General features: G+C 28.1%; 3 protein-coding genes across 4 annotated transcripts; all 3 read left to right on the top strand.

The window, feature by feature from the left end:
• The first annotated feature begins 1,986 nt into the window (after positions 1 to 1,986).
• On the top strand, positions 1,987 to 4,910 carry LOC140665870 (uncharacterized). Its single transcript, XM_072892448.1, has 2 exons — positions 1,987 to 2,069; positions 4,364 to 4,910. Exons 1-2 carry the CDS (start codon positions 1,987 to 1,989, stop codon positions 4,908 to 4,910), a joined length of 630 nt encoding a protein of 209 aa, XP_072748549.1.
• Positions 4,911 to 9,179: 4,269 nt separating this feature from the next.
• On the top strand, positions 9,180 to 14,997 carry LOC140666183 (aminopeptidase N). Of its 2 annotated transcripts, none has more exons than XM_072893094.1 (10): positions 9,180 to 9,394; positions 10,462 to 10,617; positions 10,701 to 11,341; positions 12,138 to 12,219; positions 12,403 to 13,066; positions 13,147 to 13,331; positions 13,808 to 13,975; positions 14,046 to 14,192; positions 14,510 to 14,585; positions 14,721 to 14,997. In XM_072893094.1, the coding sequence occupies exons 1-10, from the start codon at positions 9,327 to 9,329 to the stop codon at positions 14,862 to 14,864; spliced, it is 2,331 nt and encodes a 776-aa protein (XP_072749195.1). In that variant the 5' UTR covers positions 9,180 to 9,326; the 3' UTR covers positions 14,865 to 14,997. The 2 variants fall into 2 exon arrangements, with proteins under 2 accessions (XP_072749195.1, XP_072749194.1); XM_072893093.1 differs by having other exon boundaries at positions 9,186 to 9,985.
• A 1,945-nt stretch (positions 14,998 to 16,942) lies between these two features.
• LOC140665695 (aminopeptidase N) lies at positions 16,943 to 23,784 on the top strand. Its single transcript, XM_072892100.1, has 12 exons — positions 16,943 to 17,170; positions 17,909 to 18,452; positions 18,883 to 19,338; positions 19,673 to 19,871; positions 20,225 to 20,390; positions 20,473 to 20,554; positions 20,944 to 21,320; positions 21,806 to 22,083; positions 22,153 to 22,343; positions 22,517 to 22,825; positions 22,904 to 22,982; positions 23,546 to 23,784. Exons 2-12 carry the CDS (start codon positions 17,938 to 17,940, stop codon positions 23,756 to 23,758), a joined length of 2,865 nt encoding a protein of 954 aa, XP_072748201.1. The 5' UTR covers positions 16,943 to 17,170; positions 17,909 to 17,937; the 3' UTR covers positions 23,759 to 23,784.
• The last annotated feature ends 711 nt before the right edge of the window (positions 23,785 to 24,495 follow it).

The following is a 24,495-nucleotide window of genomic DNA, read 5'->3' as shown; positions in this document are numbered from 1 at the left end:
TTCATAAACATAAGTTTATAGACAAAAATTAAATGTTTATAGAAACTTGTCAGTTTCTGAAATGACAAATTTTTTTTTGCTGATACATCGTTATTAGTATATGTAGTTTATAAGATTACAGATATTATAAGCTCGCAATTATTAAATTATTAATTATCGACAAAAATTTACAACAGAATCTTGTAAAGAGTACCTACGCAGGTTTCAATCGGCGGTGTCTATTACACGAAAGAGAAGGTGCCGCCATAAGTGCATACTTGAATGGAGGCAATATTAGAGTGAATTTTCGGTGAGATGCGGTGGTTTGAAGAGGACAGGTAAAAGCCTCCAGTCTTCAGAATGACGTCGCGACGGAATGAACGAATCCATCAGAGCAACCAAGAGAGCGGGTTTGCGACGCGTCGTTGAAAATAGAGAAAGAAGAATGAAAGAAAGAACGAATGGGGATGCTCTCATCATCCTCCGCTAATATTTACCCGTACAGACACAAAGACCACCCTGGTCATCTAAAGAAAGATCTACCTCCTGCCGCGTTTCTGAACACTGATAAAGATATACGGAAGTCGCTGGCTTCACTTCGCTTACAACATCGACAATATTCTTGACGTGACTTTCGCGAAAATTGCGATTCGCTAAAATCAACATCGAAACTTAACGCTTAATTAAACCGACGATATTATTTTTATAAGTAAAATGTAAATAAGAAGAGTACATAATACGTAACAAAATACGTTTCTTCCATTTTAATAAAATCTGAATGATATTGCAATACAGAAAAAAGTCCATATGATCTCTTCTATTTATCTTTATATATATATTAAATTAGGTGCTAAAACAGTACTGAAAATTTTTGAGACATGAAACAAATATATTATAATTTAACTTATCAGTGATAATATACATATCTTTATAAATATCAAGCTTTCCAATTGTAAATTGGCTTTTACAAGAATATATCTGCTTCGATACAAGTGCATCTTATTCAAAGAAATCAAATATAATCATATACGGTATTGAAACCTACAATTTTAGGTCAACTCGATTCTCTCTACTTTCTTATCGTTCATAACATTTTTAGTCAACATCTTTCAAGACCAGAAACGCATAAATAATAAATAAATAAAAAAATCAATTTAAAGAAAATACATAATTTATCAAATGTTTTAGTGCTTAATTAAAAATTTAAAAATAAGAAAATATGTAATTTTTATAAAAAATTAAAATTGCAATATGTAAAAAGAATCAAAGTTAATGTAAAATAATAAAATATTAACGATAGCAGTTTTAAAATTGTACATTATATTATAGAGTATTATAGAGAGATACTATAATCAAAATAAACAACAAAATGTAAAGAATTTTTTTATTTTCCTTTAATTTTATAAAAGGAACCTAACAGTTTTTCAATGATGTTTAAAATTGAAAATACCTTTCATAACAAACTAAACGCTGTACAAACAATTCAATTACTATGCTAAAAAGCCAAGCACTCGAGGAACCATAACATGATATTGCATAAATGTGCACTCAACAGTTCCGAACGGTAAATTTCCTTTTCCACTCTACATCATGAATAAAATATTAATAACATTATCAAATCAGATTGATTGTTTATTGATAAATATTTGCAAAATTAATTTTAACATAATAATTAAAATAGTCTGAAGAGAACATTGTGTGTTTTTCATCAATGAGAGAAATTATTGCATTCCACTATATAACACAAATTCCACAAATTCCACAAATATTTTCCTCAAAATAGCAGATGTTTTTAACGATGTTAATTGGCGGAGCAAATTAAACTGTCAGGTCAGTAAACAATATTAAGACATCAATCGATCTACACGTTTCACGTTCGCACATTATGTGTACATATCCATATACAACTGCATGTGCAGGTCGCGAATAGAACGCGAGCAACATCGGTACATCTAGAGAAGAGATACCTAGGACGAAGCTTTCAAACAACCTTATAATCGAATTACCATGCTTCCGTCATCGATGTTACCGGGACAAGCAGGCGGTATTGGCGGCAATTTGCAAAGGCCCCCGGAGCAAAACTCACCTTCGTTGGCCTGACTAAATTAGGCCTCCGTCCCGGCTAAATGCTCGACTTTTTATTTCGCCATTTTTTTTTCCGAGCAGAGCAGTCGCTTCTCGACCATCGTCTTTACCCGCAATTTACGGGTCTCTCTTGATTTGATTTCATCTCCAAGAAAACTCGAGAAAGCTTCGTAAGCAACCGCTTGAATTGAAAATTAACATTGATTAATTGATCATTTTAGGAGATAGTTTGAACTTAGTGAAAATTCTATAGCACACGGAGCACTTAAAATGTTAAATGAAAATTGCAATTAAAAAAGCATTCTAAGAAAACTTTATATTTTCTACAGCACCATAAAATTCAAATTTTAAAAATTTTGTTTCAACAAATTTATTGTTAATTACAGCTATCTGTTGTGTATAGAAAAATTTTGATTTACGGAATAAATGCTTAATATTGAAGTAATAATTTTCATAAAATAGCGAATTAATCCAGACATGGATTTAACTGCAATAAATTTTCTTTACACTGAATTATTTCTAATAAACAATTTTTATAAGCTACGGCAGATAACAAGGCTTTAAGTAAAGTTTCGGGAGACAAGCACTTTTAATAGCATAGTTAGCTTGCTTTATTAATATATTAAAAAAAGAGATAATCTCTACTAAATTGTTAAAAAGAAACACAATAATATTATATATATATATATATATATATATATATATATATATATATATATATAACATTTATGAGATAGAAGTTTGTTCACTGTACATTATGTAAATCACAATAAATGGCTGAAATGTAATGTGACAACTTTCAGAAAAAAACTTTAAGAAAAGAATTTTATTGTCGTTTTTTATAGAATCGAATGTCGATTCTGTACGAGACAGCAGTGCGCGATATGAATTTTAACAAGATCCTCAGTTCTACAGTATAGCGTCTTTTGTCGTCAGTTTTCTCATCGTGATTGTCGATTATAAATGAATGTTGAAACAGTTCAGATCAGCCCTCGAGGCCATCAATTTGAGAATATCAATATTGTTCTTCAAAAAGTGATCATCAGAAAAATAATGGCAAAATTTCCATAATAAATCGGAAAAGTTAATTTTTTGTATCTCATTTTTCTACACCGGTTGCTGATTTATTCATATTGTACATATATTACACATTAATTGCTGCTGTCACTTATTACATTCTTAGATATTATTGAATATTACTACATAAGAATATACACATATTATTGATATTGTTCTTAATTTTATAAAAAATTTTCAATAACATGCCTTCACAAACAGCATATAAATATATACACGTATATACATTAACATATGTAAAATAAAGTAAAATGTGTTTGAGATACAAAATACTGAAAAAAATGCAAATGTACAGATCTCTTGATTAATCGAACAGATTTTTAAACAAACAAATTGTTACTGTGTACTGGTGCAATTGTTACTATTACGCCATAGTACAATTTTGGATTGAAAGTCGAAAACGATCAAGCAAACGTAATTTGATTTGCACGGTACATGTTTGCATTTCTCTGATGCATGAATAACATAGCGCGTATATCGTATGGAACAGAAGCAAAAGCAAGATACAGGAAATATTATTATTTACTTTTTAATTTTAAAGGAAACTCAATTTCTATTGTTAATCTAATTATTTGTGTGGAAATAGTTATTACATGTATCATAAAACAGAGAAATAAATAATTAAAAGCAGAAATGAGCTAGAAAAAAAACAGTATTTGCGTGCAATATTTTTAATAGCAAATGTTAAATATATTTATAATGTTTTAGCGTATCTATAATATATACATACATATTACTGTATAAATTGAGATCTAATTAGCAGATAATTTCATAGAAAGTACATTAATGTTTAAAAAGATCGCAACAAAAGCATACTTTATGTCTTTATAATTTAATAACATAAATTTCCACAACATCCTTTCCACAAAATAAAACCACTAAAAAACTAATCAACTTACAATCAACTACTAACAACTTCTTAAAAGAAAACCCGAATTTTATCCTTACCAGAGCGGATAAAGGTAACGTTACAGTTGCTTTAGATAAAGACAAATAATGGAACCCAAATAATGGAAAATTTATTGTCAGATGAAGAGACTTATATTTTATTAAACAAAAACCCTATTAATAAATTAATCTCAAGCCTCAACGACATACTGAAACGGTGGAAAAAACAAGAATACATCTCGACCATTGAATACCGTAAAATGTCCTTCAGTGAAGGTAATTTACCGCGAGCATATGGGTTATCAAAAATTCATAAGATTAACATCCCTTACAGGTTGATTGTATCATCTATCAATAGCCCATTATACAACTTAGCCAGTTGGTTACATAAAATCATGTACGACAGCTTCCCGAAACCGAATAGTCACATTGCAAATAGTTTCGATCTAGTCAACAAATTATCTAATTTACATATTGACAATGATTATGAGTTGTTTTCGCTAGATGTAATCTCATTGTTCACTAACATCCCGATCAATTTAGCAGTAGAAAGCATATCAAAGAGATGGCAATATATCACAAATAATTGCAACATCCCAGAATCAGAATTTTTAACAGCAATAAACCTGGTCTTAAACTCTACATACTTTGTCTTCAATAACAAATTTTATCAACAAACTTTTGGCACACCAATGGGCTCCCCACTCTCTCCGATAATCGCCGACATAGTCCTACAAGACATAGAGGAAAAAGCATTGACGTTATTGAATTTTACCCCTCCCATTTACTTCAGATACGTGGACGACATATTAATATCGGTACCTCCAAAATTTATTGACGAGACATTGACAATTTTTAATTCTTCCCATAACAGAGTATAGTTCATTGTAGAAAAAAATGACCACAACAAGATTAACTTTTTAGACCTGACACTCATTTTAATTAATAACCATCTAATATTTGACTGGTACCATAAGAACATATTCTCGTAAATATCTCAATTTCTATTCCCAACATCCTAACAACCAAAAAAGAGGCACTGTAATAGGCTTGGTTGATAGAGTATTCTTATTATCACATCCCACGTTCCATGAAAAGAATAATAAATTTGTAATAAAGATTTTACTGGACAACTCCTATCCAACCGATTTTATATTCAGAACAATTAACAACCGCATAAAGTTTTTAATTAACAATAGACCATCCGACAGAAAATTACAAACACCCAATAATAACTCATATTTCACAATTCCATATTTGCATACAGTAACTGATAAAATAAAGAATGCTCTAAAAGATGTCGACATCAGATTAGCCTACTATAGTATAAACAAAAACAACAAATTTATTAAGACACACAAAGATCCTATCCCTAGTCTCATGAAAACCAACGTGGTATATAAAATTAATTGTCTAAATTGCGACGCTTCTTATGTTGGTCAAACGGGCAGAAAGCTGAATACTAGGATAAAAGAACATAAGACCAACATAATGAAGCCCAATAACAATAAATCAGTGATCACTGACCACCGCCTAACATACAATCATGACTTTGATTGGGACAATGCACAAATACTAGACAACGAGCCCTATTACACAAAAAGACTGATATCTGAAATGTTACACATTAAACGACAAATAAATAGCATAAATCTACAAACAGATATAGAATGTTTGCCAGCTATTTACGATGATATAATAAACAAACTGCCTAAGATCTAATGTCACCTACCTAACTCTTTCCATCTTAAATGTATTTTTCGCCCTTGAGCTCATTACCATCTGTACCATCGACATAACCACACGTTAAAACATCAATTGTCGCGATATATATACCATAGATTCAACAACACACAAACGGAGTGCATATCCTGTAAGCTTTTTCTGAGTCACCACCATTATACACAAACTAACGGTAAATTACTTTATTACAAACAGGTATTTATTATACTCATTTTATTAATACAGACTTAACCCCTCAATCTAACTGCATATCTCCCTCGGTCTGGAAACCTCGGAGAATTGCCTCGCGGGATTATTATGCAAGCCATACAAAAAAAGAGCCGAAGTTGGATCGTTTTATATATATGTAATTTATACAACTAACATGCGATAAATATGTACAGCGGTTCTGAGGCAGTGATCCTTTTAATCATGCGAATACGATCACGGATTTTATGTTCACACATGTCTTACGCCTTTATTATGCGATGTTTAATCATTAATTTCGTTTTTATTTATAATTCATTTATTTAATTTATATATTATGCTGAAGAGGATTCAAAACATGAATCGAAACGTTCAAATCTTTATTGTAATTTCCGTCATTCTATAGAATGTTACTAATGTACTTAATGTCAATATAATTGCGACATATCATCTATATATAAAAAACTTACAATTTTATATTCACATCTCCTCGCTCCTATTGCCTCTTTATTATTTATTTATTTATTAATCGGAGCTCTTTATATAATTTTATTATTTAATAACATAAATTTTCGAAAAGCTTTTTGAATTTTTTGTCTGCGTTCAAGTTTAAAATGAACGTTGAATCTTATCGAGGAATCGCGAGATAACATCGCAAAAAAAAGATTAACAGACGGAAAATAATCATGGCATATATTGAAAAATACAGGAAATGCAATATTATGCAAATATAACTACAATGGTAAAGACTTAAGCCACAATAATATTAAGTAAAGAATAAAAAGTATAGAATTACTTAAGCAATAATTATCATTGAATTTACAATATTCTAAATTAATGACTCGCGGAATGCCTCTTTAAATGGACAGTAATCCCCTGATATTCACACGCTTTTGGTTCGTGAGACATTTGATAAGAACGGTGAAATTTATTATCAATTGATAACTCGATTTGTCGGTAAGATTAGCGGACGTTACTTTGAAGTTAAGCTAATTCTAGATTTTTAAAGTATGTTTATCTATTTGGAGTGTCTCTTTTATGCGATATTACACACATTATACACATAAATATAATTACAGTGCAGTGGTTCTATAGAATGAGCCAGTAGATATTTTCTTTCAATTACATATGTCACATAAGAAATAATGTTTTCGAATAATTAGATACTTAGATTCTAATACATTAAATTGATTAAAATAAAATTTTAAACCTTGCAGAGCAATACTTTTTTACTCTATTAAATTAAAACTGTTGCGTATATATTATACATGCACATACTATGAAAAGACAAAATATATTTACGCATTATCGATGCAATTTCAAAGTAAATCTTAACTAGAGAGGCACGAAAGGAGAAAATCATGCAAACACATACGCAGCTTGTCATTTTATCCATATGAAAGCTGGGATAAACCGAACAAACTTTCCTAGGGACTGCTTCTCAACGGGGCAACGTTTCAGGATTGTCACAAGGTTTCTAACCGATAGGTGTTGAAACTTTAAGCTTGCCATCGAGTATAATGGCGTTCGAGCTTCTTCATTATGCAGGCCAATCATGACTGCAACTTCCTTCAAGTCGTTCATCGTGTCAACCTTTCCATTATACATACATATAGCTCCTCATTTATGTGTCTTCCCATAATATATTATTATTTATAAATAAATGTTCTATTTTGTATTTCTTATTAATATATCGATGCATTTTATAATGAATTTAGAAATACTTTCTCAAAATTAAAATATTAAAAATAACGTAATAAAATAATGATATTTTACTAATTAAAATGATGATTTGCGTCGTCTTTCAGGGCAACGCTATATTTCATATTTTTGGCAGACTTAATGAAATTTGACCAGAATATTCTACACCGTGTTCATTAGATTTAATATCATCTAATTATCATTTATTCGAGTCTCTACAGACTTCTTTCATGGTAAAAACTTTGATTCTCTGAGGACTTTTAAAATATACCTGGAACAATTTTTTACCCCAGAAAAGTAAATTTTGTGAAAAAAAAGACAAGATTTTTAAGTTGCACGAATAATGGTCAAAGGTCATTGAAACAAATGGCATACATTATCGCATAAAGATGTATGTAAATATATGAATATTGTAAACTTAAGTATCTTTATGCAAAAATTGTACTGCAAACTTTTCAGGTTATTATATTTTTTTCTAGACACAAAATTTCTAACTAAATTATAACTTTATGCTCAAATCAGACAATGTCAAATTTATATTCAGGCATTACATTGCTTCAAAACAATTTTTAAGATATGGAAGAGAGAATTTTTACATATTGTTCATTTAATAAATTAAAATGAAAAATTTATTATTAATTATTTATCTCCATAATCACTAATTTTATCTATAGAATTGTGCTCGTACTTTTCTCTACATATCGTACCTGTAGATAAGCTAGAAGTAAACCTAGGACCATACAAACTTGGGATATCGCTTAGGCTTCCAATATCAAGGTGTATAGAACGTAAGTAAACCTCAACCTCAGCCTAAAGGCAAGACATGTAGCCTACAGCAATTACATGCAAATCTCAGCAAGTTGTGCCTAAAACCTCAACACTGTCACCAACTAGCAGCCATGTCGACCGAACAAGGAATGTTGCAAGTGCTATTCGCCAATAAATGGACACACAATGTAACAAGTCTAATGTTAAAAAAATGGACTTAAAACCATAATAAAAAAATATCCACAATTAATCGAGAATTTTACTTAATAACAAATAGGAATTCATCATTTTTTTGTACTTGTTCTGAATATTTCACAATCAGACATTTTGCGTACAGCTTCTAGAAAGATAATTATTTAATATAGATAAATGTCTCCTCTTTTTCCTTTTTCTGTTTTTTTTCTCTTATAAATCAATAAACAATTTACAGTACAAGACTCTCAATCAATTAATTATCAAAGTTGATACCAGTATTTAATATCGCTGCAAATTATTTAAAAAAAAATCACAGTTAAGTATGTATGGTTTCCTGTGTAAATATAAATATCATCATAAAATCATATTTTCATTGAAACTTGTTATCGTTATTGCCCTGAGTATGATGGACAAATATTATCTCGTTAAATGCCCGATCGCGAGGTCGATGCCGATGTACCTTTATCCGTAATCGTCGATGACAAATAATATAGCAACTACGCAGTAAACGCGACTAGCTTGTAGTCTTAATCGTGCAATACAGTATAAACATTGTGCTGAGAGTTGTATAATTAAATTTTCGGTGAAATTTTATTCTGATTACAATATATATATATATATATTTTGTGATAAAAAATATCATCTCATATTAATATTTGTTAAGAATTGGACTCGTATTTTATTAAATTCGCGTGTGCACGTGTATGTGTGTGGCCGTTTTATATATAACGTTTATCTCATCTTACACATATATATGTATATATAACACAAGGTGAGAGATACTCAAACACACATCATCGCGGTCTCTTATTTATACGAAAGCCAACTTTTAGAATTTGAATGAATGTTGTTATGAATGTTAAGACATAGTCATGATTTCTTATCGCTTTCTATTTACTATGTTTTTACTGATTATTCTCGTCGTTCTAAATCTGGTACTCGCATGTGATAATGTCGATGATATAGACAAAAAGGAAAATTTAAACAAGATTTCCGCACGATATCGACTGCCCAAGAAAATCATTCCCGTATCATATGATTTATCGATTTACACTCATCCCACTGACCCGGATTATGATGGTCACGTACGGATCATCTTGCAAGTATTGGAAAAAACAGACTTGATTGTTCTGCACACAGATACATTAATTGTACAATCAAATGCATTTTTATCGGATAAATCAGGTCATTTAATTCCGATTTTGCATTACATTTATGATGAAGAAACACAAATGCTTACGATTAAACTCGTGCGCGCATTGGAACCTGCAAAATACACGATAGAATTATCCTTTAAAGGATACATCGCAAACGATGTTTTTGGCTTTTACTCAAGCCTATATGAAGTTGAGGGAAAACTTAGGTAATATTTAAATTTTGAAAACGCTTATATACACATATTTATAATTAAGAGAGTCGCTAAGTACGATAATTATAGCAAAATCTATGCAATTAAAAGTCTGTAAAAATATTGAAGATTAAATATAAATATTAACATTCTCTTAATTATATACTTAATTACATATTTATTTTAATTGTTAATATAATATGTATTCTGTGTGTTATACAATTTAATTATAATGTAAACTTTTAGGATGTGATTTATGATACTTAATTTCATATATTTCCTATTTATTGTAATTGTGTATTTTCTTTTACAATATTTTTTATATTATATATACTTTATATATATTTTATATATCTTATATATATTTACCAATTTAAAGCTCAATTATATTCAGAAATATCTATTTTTATAATGATACTTTTTTTATAGTGATAAAAATAAATTTTTAACAATTATTACACACTTGATTCAGAATTGTTAAATTCTTTTAGACGAATCGGCGTAACTCAATTTTCACCCACATATGCACGTCGTGCATTTCCATGTATGGACGAACCACATTTAAAGGCGGAATTCCAAGTACGAATTGGCCATCATAAAGATCAAAATGCGACGAGTAATACTCCAGTGGAATTTATACAAATAAAGTTAGTGTATAGTTTATATTAAATATCAAAAGAAAAATATACGAAAAATAGGATGTAAAAAAACAATTTTATTATTGATTTAGAAATGATACTTACTATGTGACCACATTCCGACGCACGCCGCGAATTTCCACATATTTGGTAGGGTGGATAGTGCACAACTTTGTTCCGGAGCGATCAAGAATTTCAGAGAATTTCAAGATATGGACGAGAGACTCCATGAAGTTTCGCGGATCGATGGCCTTGAATCGCGGCCAGGTAGTGTTCTCGGCATTGCAGACATGGATGTCGGTGAAGAGCCCCCTCGAGAAGGTCGATCAATTCGCAATACCGGATTTCAATTTTAACGCGATGGAAAATTGGGGTCTCATCACTTATCGGGAATCGGTAGTATTGCATGAGAACGGAATCACGCCGACGAGAGTAGTGTTGAATGGATTGACAACGATGGCTCACGAGTACGCTCACACCTGGTTTGGAAATCTGGTGACACCGAAATTCTGGGACGTCGCCTGGCTGAAAGAAGGTTTCGCTACGTATTTCCAATACTTTGGTGTATCCATAGCGGAACCGGATCTGAGAATGATGAATATGTTCGCGGTAGATTGTCTTCAACCGACATTACTTGCAGATTCCGATAATCATACACGTACTCTGAACGGTCGAGATGTCGGAAACCGTAGCAGCATTATGGCTACTTTGGATTTTGTTTCTTATAAAAAAGGTATAAATAAATTACATAATTGATCATTTTATTTATTTTATTTCTGTAAATTTTGAGATTCTAAGTTTACATTGAGGAAATGTACTTACTAAAATCTACTGAAATAATTTTTATACGAAACATAAATTGAAAATAAATAAGACATAAACTGACAATGAATAAAACATGAACTGAAACAGGGAACTGTATTTTGAAAGCACTCTGTCATGCAATCTCTTCAATCATTTTTGTTACAAGTGCTGCGTCATTTGTCTTACGCAACCTGTTGATCATATCGCCATACGTGTAACAATCTCGCAAAACAGATAAAGATATCTATCAATCATGTGATAATCTTTTTTACGAATAGTTTGCATATTCAAATCATATGTGCAAAAATTGATTATTGGCAAAATTAATCTCTAATATATCTCATATCTTTAATATTGTATGCTATGTATTTTCATCCATATGACACAGTTAACAACTTCGTATAAATTATCATTTTAATTATTCTTCTAAATTTTATACTGTCACAGTTAAAATAGTGACAATCGCAGAAAAAAATTTTAAATAAGTTATATTAAGAAGTCAAATGATATATTAATTTTTCTCTTTTCCTATAATTAAATTAATTTTATAATTAAATAATACAATAAAATATAACAAATTTGATTTTATAATATGTACTTTTTTATTTTATTGTGCATTTTAATCTTTATTAGAAAAATATTTAATAATATATAGCATTTATTTTATTTATACATTATAATCAATACAAAATAAATGTTATAATATTACGCTATTTTATTTCCAGGTGCATCTGTAATTCGTATGACCAATCATATTATTGGAAGTACAGCATTTCAGTTGGGCTTGCAGAGTTATTTACGCGAAATGTAAGTCTACACGCGAATTTCAAATTCTATCAACAATTTTTCATTCAATACAAAATCGTGAATGTACATTGTTATTATCAAAAAATTGCGATAATTTAATTTATTAAAAATAATAATTGTCATTTTTCTTTTTTTGTCGGTCTGTTAATATTACTCTACACAGGTACTCATTTCTATTATTAGGTCATATCAAGCAGCACTTCCATCCGATTTGTATCGATACTTACAGACTGCATCAGATAAATCAGGACAATTACCTAAACATTTCCTTGTAAAAGATATCATAGAATCCTGGACAAATCAGCCAGGATATCCCCTAGTAACCATTACGCGAAATTATACCACAAAAGCTCTTTCTGCTTCGCAAGAACGATTTTATCTGAGTCGTCATACAACGCAAGTAGACAATTCTGGTTGGTGGATACCGTTGACTTTCATAATTGAAGAATCAAATTCGACATTTGATCGAATCGATACAGCAGCATGGTTGGAGCCGCAGGTCAAGAGTGTGATAATTGGTTCTTTCGAGTCAAACTCGTGGGTGATTTTTAACGTTCAGCAAATTGGATATTATAGAGTCAATTATGACGAGAATAACTGGAAAATGCTTGTCGACTATATGAGATTAAAGAATTTTAAAAGAATACACGCGATAAACAGGGCTGCGCTTCTAGATGACGCTTTTAATTTAGCTAGAGCCGGTTATGTGAATTATTCCATTCCATTTGATATTGCGATGTATCTTATTCATGAAACCGAGTACGAACCGTGGGTTGCTGCGATAAATAACTTTAATTTTCTCAATCATATCCTTTCTAGCTCGCCGCGAGTACAACAACTCTTTCAGGTAAGTTATTATTTATCTAAAAAATGAATCAGTAATAATTTTTAATTCAATTTAATAATTTGATATGTTGTAATTTGTAGACTTACGCAAATCGCATACTTAAATCTATATACCGCTTACTGAGTTTTATCGAAAATCCCGCAGACAGTTTGACAATGAAATTACATCGCGAATTAATCTTATCGGCTGCATGTTCGGTCAACAACATCCACTGCCTGAAGAAAACAAAAATTTTATTTGATTCTTGGATTTCTATGAAGAAAAGGTGCCAATTAATGACAGTTTTGAAAAATATACATATACATATACATATATATTTTTACATTATTTACACAATGTTGCTTATTAGTTATTTTTTTACGAGTAGTAGATTTAAATATTCCAATATTTGGGCACACACATATATATATATATATATATATATATATATATATACATATATACACATATATGTATATAAATATATAAATAACACAGTTTTTTTTAAATCTTATATTTTATCTTTTCTACTTAACAATAGGTATTCTCGTAAAGTACGCTGAGTCTTAAAAAATAATTAATTAATGCAATTTTTTTATAATGATATATTTGATATATACAACACAGAATATCAGTTCCTTTAAATTGTTATATCTTATCTTTTCTGTATTATAATAGATATTCTCGCGTCCCTTCTTTGAAAAAGATAATCAGTTAATTAACACACTTTTTTATAATGATATATTTCACACATATACGCAGAGTATTAGAAAATCTCAAGAGTTTCGTCTACTGTGCGGGCATTCGCGTAGGTAATGATAATGATTGGCAAGCAGTCTGGAATCGATTCCTCCGCACTGATTTACATACAGAACAAGAACTCTTGCTAAATGCACTCGGATGTACTAAAAATCCACAATTAATCGACAAGTAGGTTCTAAGAATCGAATTACGTAGATAAGCCTATTATACATCAGATTCTAAATTTATCGATTTCCAGATATCTTAATATGTCCATAACTGATGAATTCAATATCCGCAAACAATACAGGATCATGATAATTAACGCAGTTTTGAATGGCAATTCCGAAAATGTGAATTATGTTATCGATTTTATTCTCAATAATTTGCATGCAGTTTTCAAATTGTATGTATTATTTGTTTTTATTTCATTTATTACACATATATTATATAAATTTATTTGATATGAATTTGCAATTTGAGAGTCGACAAAATACTGTTCTTCATTATATTATTTGTTAAAATAACAAATATTTGATTAAGCATATTTAGATCAGAGAATATAAATTTCTATAAAAAAATATCAAACTTAAAATCTTTTATTCTTTATATTTATTAATTAATTATAAAAAGGAGAAATATTATATTTTTTGTAATTATTTTTTGAATATTAATCCTAGTATTTAAAATTAATTTGGTAATATTTTCTCTTTGTTTTTACAGAAGAGGAATTGATTTCTTAAATAAAATGCTTACTGCTATAGGAAATAAAATTATAACAAAAGATCAATTGAACAAGGTATTCCAATCATTGTGTTTAATTTAGTACATCTCTATCATATTTTATATGTACTCAAATGATATACTGATCAAATCTTCACTGCATTATATAAATAAAAATAATAACATAAAAATATAATATTTATATTTACAGCTTCGTTTTTTTGTTGATGAGAATGTCAAAGATTTAGGAACAGCATTGAATGCAGCAAGAAAAGCCATAACAGTTTCTGAAGCATCCATAACATGGATTAATGAATTTTTACCTGCAATCGAGAAAGCATTATTATTTAGATAATTATTTAAGGATATATTATGAGCATATATTATACTATGTATAATAAATATATTTTTAATATTAATTTTTAATTTAATATATTTTTATTATTTCTGATTAAAACTAAATATTGTATTTGTAATTAAAACTGAATAAAGGCACATAAAAAAAGTCTTATGAAGTTATATTTAAAAATATTTAAAATTATCTTATGTTATGTTAATGTTATAATGTTATAATATCAACTTTTAAAAATATTAAGTTTACTAAATGTTATTTTATTAACTACTTCAAATATAGAAGCACAAAATATTATATAAAATATATTATATTACTTTAAAGTATATTACTTTAATCTATTATTTTCAAAGTTATTTAATATATATTTATTTAGAAATAAATTCGTAATATATGTATATATATATATTAATAAAAAAACTTTATTAAATCTTTTTTAAATAAGAAAATCAAAAAAAATTTTAAAAAAGGATATAGTATTCATTCAACAATTTTATTGAGTGATTAGAGTGTTATAAACTTTAAATAACAAGAGAAATACCGAATATTATTACTGAATATTGTTTAAGCTTTAACCTCTTTGATATCAGTTATCTGTGCATAAAACGGAAAATGTTACTTAAATCGATACTCAAATATCATTATCAAGAATTATATCTAACTAATTATCAAAATTACTAATTTTTTTTCATATTTTTATATAAAATTGATAAATGTTTATATAAATATTATATAAATTATATAAATATTATATATAAATGTATATAAACATTATACGTGTATATAAATTTTTTCTCATAATTTTATATATGTAATTATCATTATCTTTGATATATTAATTTATGCATTTATTTGCATGTTTTTATATTTTATGATTTAATCGAAAACTTTAGACAAAAGTACAATAATTTTTCTTGTTTTTATATAACGCACACTTAAAGTATAACTCTATTAATAAATTCTTTTATTTAAATTTGTATTTTAATAATGCAATCTTTTATTTATATTTGTATTTTAACAATGCATATCTAAAGATATATATATATATCACACAAAACTCTTGTTCTAAGAAATTAATATTCTGCGAATCTGAATTGTTTGTATGCTGCGCTGATAATATCCTGAATGGATCAATCAATCTTTATCTCTTTCTGCGTAAATATACCGTAGATAATAATAAAAAATTCATAAGAACTTTTTTTAGATGCGAATATTTTTATTCATGATTTAACACTGTTAGAATTGATTTTGAATATCCTACTTACACATATTATATAGATAACACATATTACATAGATATTTTAATATAAATTTTATTAAATAATATTAATAAAATTAATAAACTGCATACAGAAAGAATCATAATGTAATATATCTTATGTCATTAATATCGATCGCAACTATAATTATAATCACATTAATAATTATAATTATAATTATATTTTAATTTCACAAATAAAAAATTAATTGTAATTACAATAAGAAGAAGATTTTATTGGAAACACTAGCAACTTGCAAGCTATATTAAAACAGAATCTTTATAAATTATTCCATTTCTTGATAAAAATGTCATTTCTTATATCGATACTTAAGTAACGAAGATAGTTTTTGAACAAACAATTTTATATATATATATATAATTATAATTAAATATATATCTTTCTGTGTGTGAAATATATATATATATATATATATATATATATTTCAACTTCTTTAAAATAAAATTGAGAAATCTTCGTTACTTAATTATTTCTCAGATTATGTATTTTTTTTAAATACTGTCTAGTTCTTTTATCTAAACATTAAATATATCTCATTCAAGAAAGAAGATATTAAATATAGTTTATTTTTTTAAATAAACATAAAGTTTTATAATAATTTTACAAGTTTATAATAAATCGATGCTGCGTTCAGCTTAAGCAGTATTATTCGATATTTTTATCGAGATATTAATGATAAAAAATGGGATTTCTGTGATATCTCTGACCAGGCTTGGCATTGATTGGCTGGATAACAATGTATTAAGTTATCGCATTATCAGCGTTGTCAATGTTGAAACCGTTCAGAAAATTTTGCGAGTCGCCGAGCCGTTTAGAATAGTCCATTTAGCGAGCATACCTCAAAGAGTATAATACCTACTGCTCCGTGAGACTGTGGCGATAAGATTAAAAAAACAGTGACATTTTTTTGCGATACGTCGTTGCCTTATAAGTCGCCGAATTTTGGCCCAACAGTCTTTTAATAAAATCTTGCCTTTGCGGGGACTTGATATCAACCCGCACGGCTCTCTATCTTTGATTAGCTTTAAGGTACGTTATTTCCATCTCATTAAAATCGAAAAATTTAATTTTTAATTTAATTTTAATTAAATTTGTGTAAAAGAAAATTAATCTTATTGCAAAAGAAAAGAAGTGTGTATAATGTGTGGATTTTTTATATTATACAACAATTTGACTTTTGATAGTAATCTGTCGCGATTGTGTTTGTGTAGTTTTATTTTTATCAATTTATTAGTAATTTATTAGTAAAATACCGTATATCTGACATAATATATTGAGAATTATATTCTAATAATTTAATTTATAAAAACTAAAATAAATTAAAAGTTAAATTTATTTTTTAGAAAGATAAAGTTTATTTTCTTTTCTATAGAATAATTAATTAATATTAAAATAGCATTTCTATTGACAAAAACTTATAACGCAAACGTTTATTGGAGTTTGTGTATTTCTTGTATATATAATTTAAATGTATACATGAAGCATTTCTTTCCTTGAACCTGTTCTTTTCTTTTTTATTTTATAGTCAAAAATTTAAAACAAAATAGAAATAATTATTAAACTATTATCGAAGTTTCGAAAGTCTTGCTCATTATATGAATTATTATTATTATTATTTATTAATTATTATTATTTATTCAAATGTCTTCCAAATGCCAATGAAGATTATATTTTTTTTTTACATTATTGCATCAAAACTCGAATGTGTACTGTTATTTCTTTTTTTTTACTTTACTATTTATTCATGTATTTTAATTATAATAACAGGGTGGATTACCTTCCGTTAGCAGATATTAATGATGAAATATCTGCTGCTACTGATGCTTGTCCTGGTAACTTGCTGGGCAAGCAATCCTATTTTTGAAAACGTAGCTCCGGAAGTCCTTGAGGAAGTTCAAGACACCTATAGATTACCGGACGATGTTATACCTACTAATTATAAGATCGAATTGACACCGTATCTCGACACAAAAGATGCAAAGAATTTTACTTTCGAAGGACATTCTCAGATCTCTCTCAAACTTAAGAATAATAATACTAAAACTAAAACTATAACATTTCATGCCAAAGAACTTGAATTTAGCAATATTACATTGAAGTACATAAATGTAAGTGCAGGTATCAAACAGGAAACTAAAACAAATATACCTAAACAAATAAACAAAGAAAAGGATTTTGTAACACTTTTTTTGGACGATGAACTTAATTCTAACATGACCATACTAAGATTATATATAGATTTTACTGGAAAGTTAAATGATAAATTACGTGGTTTCTATAGAAGTTCTTATCAAGAGGGAACAGAAACAAGGTAAGATAACAATTATTATATAATCTAGTTTCTTTAAGATCGCAATTCTTTTATACTTTAACAAACACAAATACAAGTACAATATAAAATTCTTTTATAATACAAATTTTACCATATCTAGATTTAAAAAATTATTACAATGATTTCAAGCAAAATTTGCATTGTCATCAATTCTAACTTAAATAATTTCTTTCTACATAAATTTTCTAAAAATCTTTCGACGCAAGACACGGATAATCAATCCTATTTGTAGGTATTGATATTTGTACACATATATTAGTATTTGATAGTATTAATTCAAATTTTTACTAGTAAATTAAGATTAAAAATGTTTTCGTTGAAACAAATCATTTTATTTTAATATATGTATATAAAATAGAATAAAAAATTATTTTTTATAATAATACAAACTTCTTTCCATATGTTACAGATGGCTCGCAACGACTCATTTCGAGCCAGTAGCAGCGAGACAAGCATTCCCATGCTGGGACGAGCCTGCATTAAAGGCAACTTTCAACATTACTATCAACTCCGTCCCGCCGAAATATAATGCGATCTCGAATATGCTTGAAGGCGAAAAATATGAAAATGGAACTGTAGTTTTCCCTGAAACACAAAAAATGTCTACTTATCTCGTGGCTTTTGTAGTTTCGGATTATGACAAGAAGACGAATAAACAAAAAAACTTTCGCGTTTGGACAAAACCTAACGCGATCAACAACACAAATTTTGCACTTGAAATTGGCGAACAAACATTGAAAGAACTATCTGACTTTACTGGCTTCAACTATTATAAGGAAAACGTCACAGGAATAAAGATGGATCAAATTTCAATCCCAGATTTTTCGGCCGGTGCTATGGAAAATTGGGGTCTTGTGACTTATAGGTAATATTGATCAAAGATTGTATTTAATCAGAAAACAATTAAGACTTAAATCTTTATGTATCTCGATACAAAGTCCATAATAATCTTCCGCTACAAATTTCAACAGCTGCTTTATCTATCGATCTTTCAACTCATATCTATCATTTTATAATTTGCTAATTAATTCTGTATAAAGTATAAAAATTTTTATTATACATTTTTCCTATTTTGAACAATATCCAAACATTTTATTATACATTATATGATTTTTATTTACAATCTTTCAAATTTTAGTAATTTATGTTTATAAATATCTTATTAGTTTACCAAAAATAATGTGCTGTTTATTTTTAAGAGAGTCTGCGCTTCTCTACGACCCAATCAAATCAACTACACAGGATAAGCAATCTATAGCGACAGTGATAGCTCACGAATTCTCTCACCAATGGTTCGGTAATTTAGTGACTTGCGATTGGTGGGATTATATCTGGCTAAATGAAGGATTTGCTACCTTCTTTCAATATTATACAACTGATTGGGTTGTTCAGACATTGGTAAATATAAAAAATATCAAATATACATATATATAATTTTGGCATATAAAACTTTTTATTATAATTATATATATTAATTATAATTAATATATATAATTATAATAAAAAGTTTTATATGCACTGTAAAAATTCTAAATACATTCTATTCAAACAATTTAATTAAGAGAAAATATTAAGTACATTAATATATTTATAATGCTAATAAACATAATTCACATCAACATTATAATCGATTTATTTTACACTTGTAAAATTCTGTAGAGAGACAAATTTATTTAGCAAAAGAAATGCATTGTAGAATCATAATAGACAAAATTGCTACTTAATTTCATTAATATTATTTCAAATCGCAGTATAAAGAGTCCTGGCGTCTTATGGAACAATTTGCCATAAAAAATGTACAAGCATCCGCATTCGTTGTTGATGCAGCTCATAAAACTCGTCCGTTAAATTCTAACATCAATGCAAAAACTCCTGCTCAAATTAGCAGTTTATTCGACGATATTGCTTATAAAAAAGGTAAGTCAGCTTTTTATTTTATCTTCAACAACGTAATAAAAATGATAGTCGTTACTCTAATTTATTTTATTTGTCTTTACAGGCGCTTCTATTCTCTTGATGATGCGACAATTTTTGACAGATGATATCTTCAAAACAGGACTTCATCGTTATCTGAAAACTTAGTAAGTCGTACATTACGATTATTGTATTTACTTCTAATGATAAAATTATTACTCCTATTGATAAAAAAAAAGTTTTAAATATGTATATTTACATTTACTAAATATTATATAATATTATAATTATTATTAATAATAACATACACATTTGTATGTTAATTTAATACATTCTTGTGTGCAGCACTTTTGAGTGCAGTTATCACTCTATTTATTTTTTATAACTATCATATTAATATATGTTTAAATTTAATTATTAAATTCTAAACTTAGTTATTAATGTAAAACTATCAAATAATATTATAATACCACATATGATTATAACAATTTTATATACGTATATATAGCATATTCTAAAAAATATGTTCAGTAACAATAAAATTTTTAAATTTTAGTCAATATAAAACTGCTAAACCATATGAACTTTTAAATGCCATTGAAGATACTAAGAATGAAGATGAAATAAAAGCACTTAAGAAAATTTTACCAAATAATGTTTCGCTTAATGATGTTATGGACAATTGGTTAAACAAATCTGGATATCCTGTTGTTACTGTCATAAGATTATCTGACAAAGTTAATCTGACACAGAAGCGATTTTTCTTGGAGAAACCAGCGAAGCAAGATAAAACTCAATGGTACATACCCATTACGTACGTTACAGAAGAAGAACCCAATAACATAAAATCATTATGGATGGAACCTGAAGAAGCCTTGATTATCGATAAGTTGAAAGATAAAAAATGGATTCTTTTCAATAAAGATCAAAAAGGTACACATGCGCATTATTATGCCGCTGTTCAATCTTTATCATCAGTACAACAGTAAAAATATTAATCATTGATTTAATGAATCCAATAATTAATGACTGAACTGATTATTTCATTATATTTTCTTTATAAAAAACAAATAATATGAAGATATTCTCGTAATTATAAAAAGTTTATGTTTGTAGCCTTGAAATGGATAAACTTTTGTATATTTTATATATCAAAAAATACTTTAATTATTTAACAAAACATATTTGACTCACGTGCTTTGCCATTGTCATTAATGTATTATAATAGTAAAGTTATATGAGTATGTGATAAATAGTATATGAAAAAAATAATGTGTATTTGATTTATTCAAATTATCATATTTGTCATAAGACTATTTTTATAATTATCGTTATGAAATTAACATGAAATTAACAATTTATCATGAAAAGAACAAAAACGTTGTTACAAAAAAATTCAGAATGATATTATTTTGCAGGATATTATCGTGTGAATTACGATGAAGCAAACTGGAAGCTTCTGGTGGAATATTTACAATCAGAAAATTATAAAACTATAAGCCCTATCAATCGTGCCCAGTTGATCGACGATGCATTAAATCTTGCGCGAGGAGGATACTTAACGTATAATAACGCTTTGCAGATCACAAAGTATCTCTTACAAGAAATCGATTACATACCATGGTACGCGGCTGTCAGAGCATTCAATTATCTGGATGGTGTATTAGAGGGCTCTACAATTCATAGCAAATATCGTGTAAGTTGAATCTGCAAGTGCCTTTTCTCTTTTTAATGTATTATTTATTAATATGTCATTGAATTTCAGGCTTATGTCGTTCAAAGAATACAAAATTTCGTAAAAGCAGTCAACTATACGAATCCCGAAGGTACGCATGTAGAGAAATTAAGCAAAATACTGGCACTAAACGCCGCTTGTAAATACGGACTGAAAGACTGCGAGGACTTCGCTAAGGAACAACTCAAAGACTGGTTAGATTCCGGGGATGAAAATAAAAAGTAATTATAATATATCATCTCATGATGCACTTTGATACACAATATATATTTTTTCTTCTGGTATATAATTGCATGAAAGAATCTATAAATATATAAATTCTCTCTTTGTTGCAAATATTATATATATGCAAATAAATATATAATTGTGATCATCACTGACCATGAATTTCTAGACAACTTTCACCAGACTTGAAAAAGGGAATTATTTGTGCCGGATTGCGAAAGGAAGACATAACAACATGGAAGAAGGCTGAACAAAAGTACCGAAATAGTAAAGATAAAGATGAACAGGCGGAGATTCTGGCTGGCCTTGGTTGTACTACCTCTGATGACATTACAAACACATTCCTTAACTTAAGTATTGGAGAAAACCCCATTACAGATATTTTCTCTGTAATGAATTCGATAGCTACAGGCAACGCCCAGTCTTTCGATATCCTTCTAAATTTCATTAATACACATAGCGAAGAAATCCAAAAGGCGTAAGTTGTTTTCTGTTACTTAATTTGGTAATACAATATATTATGAACACAAATTAATAGTGCAATGGTTTCTTACAGAGATAAAGATAACACACAACTTTCTGCTCTCCTTAATAAACTTGCCAGTAAGGTCATAAGTGACAAACAATATGCAAAGGTAAAATATTCTTATATGTATCTATTTCACTTTTTTAATAGATAAACTTGAGCCTTTTTTTATATGCTTTTTTAGAAAACTTAATTTATCATTTCAAAATATAATAATTAGACGCAATAATTAATGAAACATACTATATTATATGGTATAAATTAATTTTTATTATAATTTTTTTTTTGTATAATTTAATTAATATTCATAATCTTATATCAAGAGCTAAACGTTGGGAAATGTTTTTCTCAGAATTTTATATTTTCCAACTTTTATATCTTTAACTTTTTTAAGCATTTACAAACGCCATATGTGGATATATTAGGACGCGATAATATATCTTTTGTGTAAATAAATTTCAGTAATTAGAACCTTCGAGAGGTTTCATTTCTATCTCGTCCTTGATCGCTCTTGTATCTTATCTAAGAGTGGATTAATTAGGTATTTCATAATTTTGTGAGACATTTTTAACATGTAGCATCACCAACACTGTCCTAAAACTTTAATAGAATCGGCAATCAATATTGATAGTTCTACAAATTCTTTATATAAAAATATTTTTTACATTTCAGCTGTCACTAACTGCACGCCAATACTTGCAAGAAACCGAAAAGTTTACAGGACTGGATTACGCACTAGAGAATCTTGCCTGGATCAATGCCTATCAGAAAGAAACTGAACAATGGATGGAGGAAAATTTTCAGCAAGACGACAGCTCTGCAAGTTCCTTTACTCTGGCGACATTCCTTGTTATCATTCCAATACTACTTATAGGATTCAATTGAGAAATACATAATATTTTTGCAATTGATCATGGTGTTGTAATCGATTAAGATAGATTTGATCATAATCTTTCGATTAAATCGATGTCATACAACATTTTTTCAACCCTTCCAATACTGATTCCATTGTTGAGACATTCTCGCACTTGATTTTATAAGTGAGAAAAAAATGAAATGTCTCACAGATGTATTATATTTTATCTCGACGTATTAATTGAAATTTTAAATTATCATCATGCGAAAGACTATTACAATTATACGCATAGGTATATAAAAAATTTTTACGTCAATGTTGATAAATTCTACGTATGGTATTTATCGTCGAATTATAAAAAAATCAAACATAGATTTTTATTTTATGTATTACGAAAAATTAAACCGACAGTTAATTGAGAAATATATAGGTATATTTTTTTAATAATTGTAACTGTGCATGATTATGTAAATATACTTACATGTGCTGATTGTTATTTATACCACTTACGATAAGTTTTACGTAATTATAGTTATTTATAACTGAAATAAAAAGAAAGAGAAAAAAGACAGTAATTTTTTTGTCAAATTGTAATAGATATACAAACGAATAGACGTTTGTAGACATTTTCATGAAGTATTATTTGAATTTGATCATAAAACTTTTGTAATAATTCGATTATTATCACGTGTACTTTATACCGTTATAATTAAATTCTAAACTGTTTTTAATATAATTTTAATATAATAAAAAATCATTTATATAT

Source organism: Anoplolepis gracilipes, chromosome 5 (genome assembly GCF_047496725.1).
Source record: "Anoplolepis gracilipes chromosome 5, ASM4749672v1, whole genome shotgun sequence".
Classification (NCBI taxonomy): Eukaryota; Metazoa; Arthropoda; class Insecta; order Hymenoptera; family Formicidae; genus Anoplolepis; species Anoplolepis gracilipes.
Note: the sequence above shows the minus strand (reverse complement) of the source record. Positions and strands in the feature narration are given on the sequence as shown.

Excerpts from the sequence above, each read along its gene's own strand:
- LOC140665695 (XM_072892100.1), top strand. The coding sequence starts at position 17,938 with ATGATGAAATATCTGCTGCTACTGATGCTTGTCCTGGTAACTTGCTGG. Across the intron at positions 21,321-21,805 it reads TTTCAATAAAGATCAAAAAG|GATATTATCGTGTGAATTAC; the intron begins GTACACATGCGC and ends ATTATTTTGCAG. Across the intron at positions 22,084-22,152 it reads CAATTCATAGCAAATATCGT|GCTTATGTCGTTCAAAGAAT; the intron begins GTAAGTTGAATC and ends ATTGAATTTCAG.
- LOC140665870 (XM_072892448.1), top strand. The coding sequence starts at position 1,987 with ATGCTTCCGTCATCGATGTTACCGGGACAAGCAGGCGGTATTGGCGGC. Across the intron at positions 2,070-4,363 it reads CCGGAGCAAAACTCACCTTC|GTTGATTGTATCATCTATCA; the intron begins GTTGGCCTGACT and ends CATCCCTTACAG.
- LOC140666183 (XM_072893093.1), top strand. The coding sequence starts at position 9,495 with ATGATTTCTTATCGCTTTCTATTTACTATGTTTTTACTGATTATTCTC. Across the intron at positions 13,067-13,146 it reads GAGTACAACAACTCTTTCAG|ACTTACGCAAATCGCATACT; the intron begins GTAAGTTATTAT and ends TGTAATTTGTAG. Across the intron at positions 13,976-14,045 it reads AATCCACAATTAATCGACAA|ATATCTTAATATGTCCATAA; the intron begins GTAGGTTCTAAG and ends ATCGATTTCCAG.